Source organism: Cimex lectularius, unplaced genomic scaffold (assembly GCF_000648675.2).
Source record: "Cimex lectularius strain Harlan isolate CLEC.00 unplaced genomic scaffold, Clec_2.1 scaffold151, whole genome shotgun sequence".
NCBI lineage: Eukaryota > Metazoa > Arthropoda > Insecta > Hemiptera > Cimicidae > Cimex > Cimex lectularius.
The window spans coordinates 1,100,618-1,110,476 of record NW_019392786.1 but is presented as its reverse complement, the minus strand read 5'-3'; the positions used below and the strand labels follow the sequence as shown (position 1 = coordinate 1,110,476).

At 33.5% G+C, this 9,859-nt stretch overlaps 1 protein-coding gene and 1 long non-coding RNA gene across 2 annotated transcripts; one reads left to right on the top strand and one right to left on the bottom strand.

The window, feature by feature from the left end:
* The first annotated feature begins 2,189 nt into the window (after positions 1 to 2,189).
* On the top strand, positions 2,190 to 7,316 carry LOC106662596 (facilitated trehalose transporter Tret1-like). Its single transcript, XM_014386794.2, has 2 exons — positions 2,190 to 2,320; positions 5,923 to 7,316. The coding sequence occupies exons 1-2, from the start codon at positions 2,200 to 2,202 to the stop codon at positions 7,266 to 7,268; spliced, it is 1,467 nt and encodes a 488-aa protein (XP_014242280.1). The 5' UTR covers positions 2,190 to 2,199; the 3' UTR covers positions 7,269 to 7,316.
* LOC112127236 lies at positions 2,330 to 3,537 on the bottom strand. Its single transcript, XR_002910472.1, has 3 exons — positions 3,345 to 3,537; positions 3,198 to 3,233; positions 2,330 to 2,675 (listed from the first exon to the last, which is right to left on the bottom strand). It is a non-coding gene; the product is annotated as an uncharacterized LOC112127236 (long non-coding RNA).
* Positions 7,317 to 9,859: the final 2,543 nt, after the last annotated feature.

Sequence of the window (9,859 nt, the reverse complement as noted above, 5' to 3'; positions counted from 1 at the left end):
GATGCGTTTCTATCAGTGTTTTTATTCGTTTGTATATATTATATAAAATTATACAGTGAATAATGAACAAGGGGGTGAGGTGTAAGGCGGAGAGAGGTGGTGGTGTGTAGTGGACAGAGGTGGTGGCGGGATGTGATGGACGCGGTGGTGGGGTTTAGTGGCGGTGGGATAAGATGGAGGTGGAAATGGAAAGGTGAGTTAAGGTGTAATGCGGAAATGAACGTGAAAATTGTAAGGTAGGTTAAGGTAAAAGGTGGTTAAAAGTGGAGGCGGGTTCACCGTCAGACCCGTGAAGATGGAAAGTGAAAGGTGGAGTAAGGTTGTAAGGCGGTGCCAAAGCCGGTCTATCTACCAGAGATAGATAAGTATCACCTTAGATGATACAAAGCAAAACGCTTGATTGATGATTTGGGAAAAGGTTGGAGGAGTTTATTTTTGAAGTTGAGGTTATCGACCTGCAGTATACGATGTTGTGAGTTGGATCTTCAGGAGGTCAAATGACGGATGAATTTAAAGAAACAGGGAAACAGCTTCCGGGTTCAGCCGAGCTTTCGACCCTGAGGATGGCGATATAAAACGCCGAAATCTCGGCAGAACCCGGAAGCTGTTTCCTTGTTTCTTTAAATTCATCCGTCATTTGACCTCCTGAAGATCCAAATCACAACAGAGTTTATTTTTGGCAACCGTTTTTAAGGAGATTTTTTCTAATATGGATTAATGCCTCACAAAGGATATGTTCCGATATCTTTCGTTTTTCTTTAAAGTCAGCAAGTTTATAACTTTGTCCATCTTCTTTAGACAAGAAGACAGTCTGTATAAAAGTCTTCAATATTTCTCAAATCTTGCCAGCTGAGGGAGGGGAGTTCCTTCGCCTTCCGTTTTGAGAGGTTTATGAATATCTGAACTTGTCTCTTACTGATTTTGGACAGTGCTTGGGTTTTTCTTTCTCAAGTTATTTTTCCTTCCTAAAGCACCAACTTTACACACACTACACTGCGTCTAGCTTCGGATCCAATGGATTAGAGGGCTATCCGTTGGCTAGCTGGTCAGCCTGTTCCTTGTTATTCCTTCATAATCTGGAATAAATCTCAAGGTAACTTTGTAGTGTTTTCCTAGGACTTTTAGGCAAATTAGGCTTGGATTTAGAAAATCAACTAAAAACGTCTTGAAAGTAAATGATTTTCAGTGTTTTACATTTCTTGTTTTGCGAAATTTTGACAGTAGACAATAGTATATTTTTTAATTGAAATAGCCAATTACGATACTAAGTATTTTATTTTGTGTCATTTAAAAAAAAAAAGTGTAGTCTATTAATGCCTGTCCATTTATCTTATCATGCTTATTTCTACTCTAGATGCTCCACAGCTACAACTGTCAGTTCGTATCACAACTAGACAATGTTCTTTTATCCCGCTCTAGGGTAATAAATCCATCGGATTTTAATTAAAGGATAATGACAACAAAACGAACAACGACACTGAAATTCCAATTTTTAAGGTATTTATTTTTATTATTAATAGTTTTAACGGGCTATTACGGACTCAAGTAGTTTATCTTGGTAATTTTTATCAATCCAATTAATTCAATAATAAGTATTTTGTATATGTGATAATCTTATGTTTTTAATGTGTAAAAAGGACGACTAATTGTCTTCAATTCCACCATTGCATGGATAATTAAAAAACAATGTTCGACATTGATATATTTTTATTCTAACGGAAAATATTTTTTTTGTATTTTTGAGACATTAATTCTATCAATAACTTCAATTAATTCAGTAATTAAATTTTGATATGTTGAGTAGTTTTACTAGTGTTTAATAAAAATTGTTTAAGTGGAAAGTTACAATTTCAAAATAAATAATGTAATTTATATTTTTTGTTATTTGATGGACATTTCGTGCTTATTTGAAAACTCACTGTAGAAAAGTTACAACGAGAAGGTAGACAGACGTTTTTGCAATGGTTTATGAAATCTTAACATGTCGTTTAACACGTAAATGAAAGTAAAAAAAAAATCATTTCAAGTGGGCAAATCCAAGCCAGGCATTAATTGTGAAGAGACGAGTCAGTATAAAAGGAACGAGATGGTTAATGTCTGGTACATGTAAATGACGTTTACGTAATTCATAACGCTCATATTACGTAACTGTCTTATCTTTTATTTTTCAAACTGTAGAAATGGCCAGCAATAAATTGTATGTGTCGATTTTTATTCTTTCTTCCATTTGGTTGCCGGCTTCTTCGAACCCGCCGTGAGAACATGCTCTACAAGATCTGCAAACCTGGTAAACTCGGACAATGGATAGTGGCAATAACAGGTACGTACATTAACAATACATTTACTGCTTCTATATCTACAACGACTGGAATAGTATAATTTAATATTATTTCTTTTAAAAAATCTATTATTTGAAAGTTGAGATTTTTTAAACAAACAATTTTTTTTTTATATTGGGCTATGGCAATAACTTAGCGATCAGATAGATGGTTCAGCTACAATAAAATATATTAACTTCCTTCACATAAATGGTTAGAAACAAATATTTATTTAATGAAGCCAGTCCTTACACTCATTCCAAATAAACGGTACGGTTATTTCATATGCTTGTAATTAAGTTATTTGACAATCAGGGATGTTGTCCATAGTCGAAGGCAAATACACTTACGGCAAACCTGTAATTGAAAATTAGGCTTTTAATAAAATATTATAAATTATTAGTTAATGTTCAGGGTGGTGTTTTTGTTCATAAACAACGGGGATATATATTGTTGTTTTAATTTTTTTTACAAACATTCCACTCCGGTAGATGAAAACATAGTAGATAAACGCTCCAAACTTTTAATCTAATCATTTTGCTACTATCCAATAAAATGTGTGTAAATAATACAATGGATGTGAGTGTGTGTGTGTGTGTGTGTGCGTGAGCGAGATGTGAGAGAGAGAGAGAGAAAGGGAGAGAGAGAGAGAGAGCGAGAGAGAGAGATGTGTATATATATATATATATATATATATATATATATATGTATAGGTGTAGATATACATCATACGAGACATGTATATATATATATATATAATATATATATATATATGTATATCTCGCTCTCTCTCACTCACACACAATCAAACAATTATTATCATGTGATGGGGTATTTATTGAACTTTACAACCTCTTTGTTTTATTTTTTATTACCTACCTTCATTTCGGGAGCACTGCCGATGGCTGATAAAGGCTATAAACAAAAAACAGACAATTGTTCGTAATAAAAACATATCTGTAAATTACAACTGTAAAAATCACCATAAACAATTTTATTCTCCTATAAATTGCAATTAAACCGTACCTTGTTGGAGCTCGGAGCATACTCATTCACTGTTTGTTGTTTCCATAGAGATTAAGTGATCCTTAATAGAAAATAATCACACAGCGCACTCAGTTTATATAGATTCTTAATTTATTCACTGGACAACTAATTTTTAAATAAACAATAAATAATTTACAGTAAATTCACCTTATCGATTAGTATCGGACACAAACTTCCCATCTCAACCCCACCTTTTGAATTTTCCCTCCTTTTTGCCAGTTAAGATTTAAATAAGACTTAAAATTAACTATTATTAACTTCACTAATTTCGTGGTCCGCTTGACCAATTAATACATTACAATTAATTAAGGTTTTTAGTTGAGATGAAAAATTAACGTTCAAAAAGAAATAAGTTAATTACAGTATGATTGTATTATTCGTTTGGTACATAAATATAACGTAAAGCTCACTAATTTTTTTGAGTCTTTTTGCATGTTAACAATATTATTTTTCATATTAATATAAATATTTTGGAGAATATATAGTGTGCTTTCATTCGATTATTTTGCCAATATTTGTACATTATCAAAATCACAATTATGCTTTATTCAATTAATTAATCTTTATGAAAGGTATTGGTTGAGACGAAAAAGTCAATGGCACGAGCGGGATTCGAACCCACGATCTTCGGCTTGATACACCGCTGCTCTACAACTTGAGCTATCGTGACTTCGATCCACTCGGACACAAACTTCCCATCTCAACCCCACCTTTTGAATTTTCCCTCCTTTTTGCCAGTTTTTAAATGTCGTGTAATCTATCTGATTCTCGGCGACAAATGAAATGGCCACGGAGAGCTTTCGTGAAGATTTCCTCCAGTTTAATTATTAAATCCATTACAGTTCGTGGCCCAATTGACCAATTAACTTTTTTCAATTAATTAATCTTTATGAAAGGTATTGGTTGAGATAAATCAGTGGACGAGTGGTCAAGGAGGGAAAATTCGAGAGGTGAGGTTATAGCTCTATTATAATGATTTTCTGTAAGCATTCTATCTTTGGTTTGGGTCATTTGTGTGTCTCATCAGATAACTCCAAAGAAGAAATAAACGTAGCAAAGTACTTTTATGTTATTATAATGAGTGGATCGAAGTCACAATAGCTCAAGTGGTAGAGCAGCGGCGTATTTAGCCGAAGATCGTGGGTTCGAATCCCGCTCGTGACGCTGACTTTTTTATCTCAACTAATACCTTTCATAAATATTAATTAATTGAAAAAAATTAATTCGTCAATCGGGCCACGAACTGTAATGGATTATGCTTTATGTTGAGTAAGTGATGAGATAAAACTGTAGCTTATAGACAGACATATGACGAAATAAAAATCAAAATTGTTATAAGCACCCACACAAACAAAAGCCGAATGGAATTCGGTAAGAATAGTTTTTAGCCTAAGTGATCAGTGCTGTTATAAAAATAATTTGCAAGGTTTAAAAAAAAAAATTCAAATGCAATGCTCAAAAAAAGTTGATAAGCAATGTTGTCAAGAAAGAAAAAGCAAAATTCGTATAATTACATGTGTAAACAAAAGTTGAATGCCATTACAAATTTGAAATGTAGATTTTTTAACCTATGTGATTATTGTTTTCATAAAACCAATTTAAAATATTTAAAAAAACAATTTTTGCAAATACAAACACTCAAAAAGCTTGTAAACGTTGTTATTTGGAAAGAAAAGGCAAACGTATTTTACAACGTAAATACAGTGAATGGTAATGATGAAACAAAAACATATAAAGCCTACTAAATTTCATTATATAAAATTAAAATACAAAAATTTCATTATATAAGGCTACTAAAGATCTAAACAATAAAATGTGCGGAATTGTACCAACAATAAAATAGAAAACAGATATATTAAGCCAAAGTAATGTTTATATGTTCTTGTGATAACGTTTTTCTTCATGCTAGACCCATCCTTTTACTGTTTGTTCTTATGTAGTGTTGATGGATTCTTTTTAAATTTTCTGTCAGGTTTGAATATTAAAGTTATCAACTCATAGAACAATATTAAGATATATAAGATATATAAGATAAATAAAATTAAAAGTAAACTTAAGTAAAATGTATATAGTTCGATCGTCATAATTATCTTGCTATTACTATTTCCTTCCAATCCTAGACAAAGATAAAAAGAAAATTTGTCATAAAATAACAATATAAATCGACAACTTGCTATTTAATATCTATAATCAGAGATTATCACAATGTAGAAATGAAATCGTGACTTCTAGCCGAATCAAAATAATCTTTTAATTTTATTCAATCTAAAACTTTTGTTCAAAATATTACGTAATATGATAAATGAGAAAACAATGTTTTATAATGAATATAAAAGCGTTCTAATTTTTCCTGGGAAGAAATTTTTTTACAACCAAATTTGTAGCCTGCTTGTTTCTGCTTAATACTGTTTTTTAATTAAAAATACTAGTAAAATACAAAGGGTGGCAGGTTCTATGAGTTAAATGTCCTGTAAAGACAAAAATGTTAGGTAGTTTTTTTTTTTACTTTTATCGAAAGTATAGTTGATATAAAAGTGTTTTTTTTTATTTGCTTCAGCATGCTTCTGTTCAATGACTTCAGGCCAAGGGTTCTCATGGCCGTCGCCGGCGTTACCAATGATCATATCCGGGACCGCTGGGTTCAATCTCACGGACGTGGAGCAGTCATGGATGGTTACCATAACTTTTATAGGAAACGTAGTTAGCCCTATACCAGCCGGGTTCGTGATGGATTTAATAGGGAGGAAGAACACGCTCCTCGTGTCATTGCTGAGCATGATCGCCTCGTGGATCATAATCTACTTCAGCACGACTGCCGTCACGTTATACATCGCCAGGTTTCTCGCTGGGCTCTGGGCGGGCGTCGTGTACACGGTCGTACCGGTTTTCATCGGAGAAGTCGTCGATCCTGACATCAGAGGTGCCATGGGAGCCATGTTTGGAGTGAACATGTACATCGGCGCTCTTTATGAAAGTCTTGTTGGAATGGGAAGCTATCACACGTTGGCTTTCCTATCCGGTGTCCCTCCGACACTACTTTTCGTAGCTTTTCTTTTTCTACCAGAATCTCCTTATTATTATTTGCTCAAAGGCAAAAAAGAAAAAGCTAGGCGCAGCGTTATATGGCTGACCGGTATGTGCTCGGACGAAAAACTCGACAAAATGGACGCGGCGGTAAAAGAACAACTGGCTAAGAGAGGCTCGTTCACAGATATTTTTAAAACGAAAGCTTCCAGGAGGGCGTTCGTCATCGTAGAGGTACTAGGGGTCGTTCAGAGAGGAGCTGGTGTCACCCTGCTATTCGCCTATGTGTCTATTACGATACCAGATTCTATTGTGACGGCCACACAAAGTTTCATCGTCCTCTGTGTAGTGTGGATTGTAATGTCGTTCTCCTCTAGTTTCATCATGGACAAGTTTGGTCGCCGTATAATTCTTCTGATTTCGTGCATCGGTGCCGGCCTCGCTATGCTCGCCGTGAGCATTTGGTTCTATTTGAGAGATCAAGCCGCCTATGATGTCTCCAACACGAACGTCCTACCTCTAGTTTTTCTCATAATCAACGGGATGTTCTACTCTATAGGCATTGTCTGCATCCCGCAGCTGGTCCAAGGTGAGTTATTTTCCGTCAACATAAAGGCCAAAGCGTCGGCAATTGCATGCATCACGACATCACTCGCGTCCGCCATCACCGTGAAACTCTATCTACCACTCACCGAGTACGTCGGGGTCTATTCAAATTTCCTCATATGCTTCCTGTCCTGCCTCGTAGGAGCTATTTTCTCAATGACGTACATGGTCGAGACTAAAGGTAAAACGCTTGAACAAATTCAGGATGTACTGGCCGAAAGCAGAAAGAAGAAACCAAGATCGGACATACCAGGTATTGGCAACAATGTTTAATTGTAAGATCTTCGTCAATAAATTATTTTACTTATTTTTATTTATTAATTTCTGTGTCCTATTTACTACACCTTCGAATAAACAGTTCTTATGCTATGATGATATTTTATTAAAAAATGTATTCAATGACATTAACGTTCATCTGAACAAATGCCGCTTAATTGATAGGTTTTGTTGTGGGGTCTGAACTGCAGCTTTCACGATGTTACTGGTCTGCCTATTCTAACTACTTTAGACTACCATCAGTCATCACCAACGGTTGACAGCCCAGACCAGCTGGAATGGGCAGACCAGTAAAACATGACGGTTTAACAATTAAAATTTATAAATAAATACTTTTGTTAAAAACCTAAACAATAATATTTTGACAAACTGTAAAAACTATTGAACATTATCTGAAAGAAAACTTAAGAATTGAAGTAAATAGAAGAAAAGAAACAACAAGTTTACTTTATATTTTCAAAATGATAGAACATAAAGTATTGACATTACACACATACACACACACACACACACACACACTCACACACACACACACACACACAAAAAGTATTACATATCATTTCTCATATTACATCCTAAGTATAACAAATATGTCCTGGTGGTGCTGAACTTTAAGTTTGAAAAATTGTTCCTTATCTTATTGTCTATGCATAAAGTTGTTTAACTGTTTACACTAGTTGGTTGTAAATTCTACACTACTATACTATGTTGTTTTATAAAATTTTCTTTCTTATCTGGTAGGAATAAAGTTCTTTTTAACAAAGTTTACTCAATGCTTCCTTTGCGAACTTAAAAGTGATTAAGAGTAAACCATGTTTAATTAAAGTTTTTGTAAAGTCGAACAATGATTTCCTTACGAAATTATTTCAGCTGTTTTTTCTGAATTTTGATTATTACCTGAAAAATGTATGACCTGACGTATTTATCATGTTAAAAAGATTTAAATACTAAATATTAATTTATACATCTGTAGGCAACAAGAAGATTTCGATAACTCTGTTAAACTTTCGATTCCTTGAATATTTTTAATTGCCTTTTCTACGAAATTACATTTTTTATGAGATTTTGGTTACAAAGGTACGCGAGAAGAATATTCTATTTCTGTACACCAACGAAACAAATATTTTGCTGGATGATTCCCCTCTTTCAACCTCATCCATGATTCAAACCTTTGCAATATTGATGAGGTAGAAAAACGTCACTGTAGAAAAAGTCATTATTTCACATCTGATATCGAGTATTCTTGTAGACAAATATAAATGATTATTTAGATAAAAGTAACATAACAATGGACAATTATTTTGTTATAATATATGATGCAATTACAATTAATTAAAGTTTTCAGTTGAGATAAAAAAGTCAATGGCACGAGCGGGATTCGAACCCACGATCTCCGGCTTGATACGCCGCTGCTCTACCACTTGAGCTATCGTGATCTCGATCCGCTCAGACACCAACCTCCCATCTCAACCACACCTTTTGAATTTTCCCTCCTTTTTGCCATTTTTCAAATGTCGTGTAATCAATTTGATTCTCGGCTACAAATAAAATGGCCACGGAGAGCTTTAGTGAAGTTCACTTCATTTTAAACTTATTAAATTAGTTTTTGTATTAAAATAATGAATAGTTTAAGGATTTTCTGAATCTTTGACTGAATTGAATCAGGTAACGAAAAAATTTTTTTCTGTTGAAATTATCATTTGTACAGTTGGACGTTAAAGTTGAAGATTAAAAATAAAATCTGTCGCATTTAGAACGGTTTGAATCGTAAATTTTTTATTAAGGATATTTGTCAAGAAACGCAGGCTAATACATATAAAAATTGCTAATAATAAATACATTCAAGATAAAAGAATCTTTCATATAATCCGTTTTATTACAACTAAACAAAATAGATAGCTCATCATTTCATGGCCATTTGTTTATAATTTTAAATTTTAGTGAATGTTTTTTTGTAAAAAGGAACCATAGTCTTATTTAAATTAAAAAGAGTCATCCTGTACAATATGTCGTAAAATGTACCATTACTGTACGTTTTTTCTTCTGAGATTTCTTCAAAATTTAGTATTAGAATTGAACTTTATCTAAAAATGATGACGAAGGGCCATATGGAAGAAACCATTGAGTTTCTTTGACGATATTTTGAAAAGTTTATAAGGATTTTGAAATTTTTATTAATAACGTTCAAGGTAAATAAACATATTTTTTAAAATAGTCTGCTCTAGTGAGATTGTTTAGCGCACGGTACAAAAAATATTAAAACATAGTTGCAAGCATAGTTTTTAAAATGCATTTTATAAATGCAAATAATTCAAATAAGACAATCTATTAATTTTACACGTGAATAATTAGTAGTTAGTAATACAACATGAAAAAATAAATTAACTAAAGGAAGTAGTGAAATAAATCGTTCTATCTTAGATCCCGGGAGGTCATAGGCGGAAATGAAAAAGTCGACCAGGCCCTGAAACACCAGTGAGTCGAGCGGATGTGAAAAAAAACCTAAGTTAGAAACTGCCACTGCAGAACCGCCGTCGGTCAAATCGTAGACCATGGAGGAAATGAGGAAAAAAGAAAGAATCACGTTC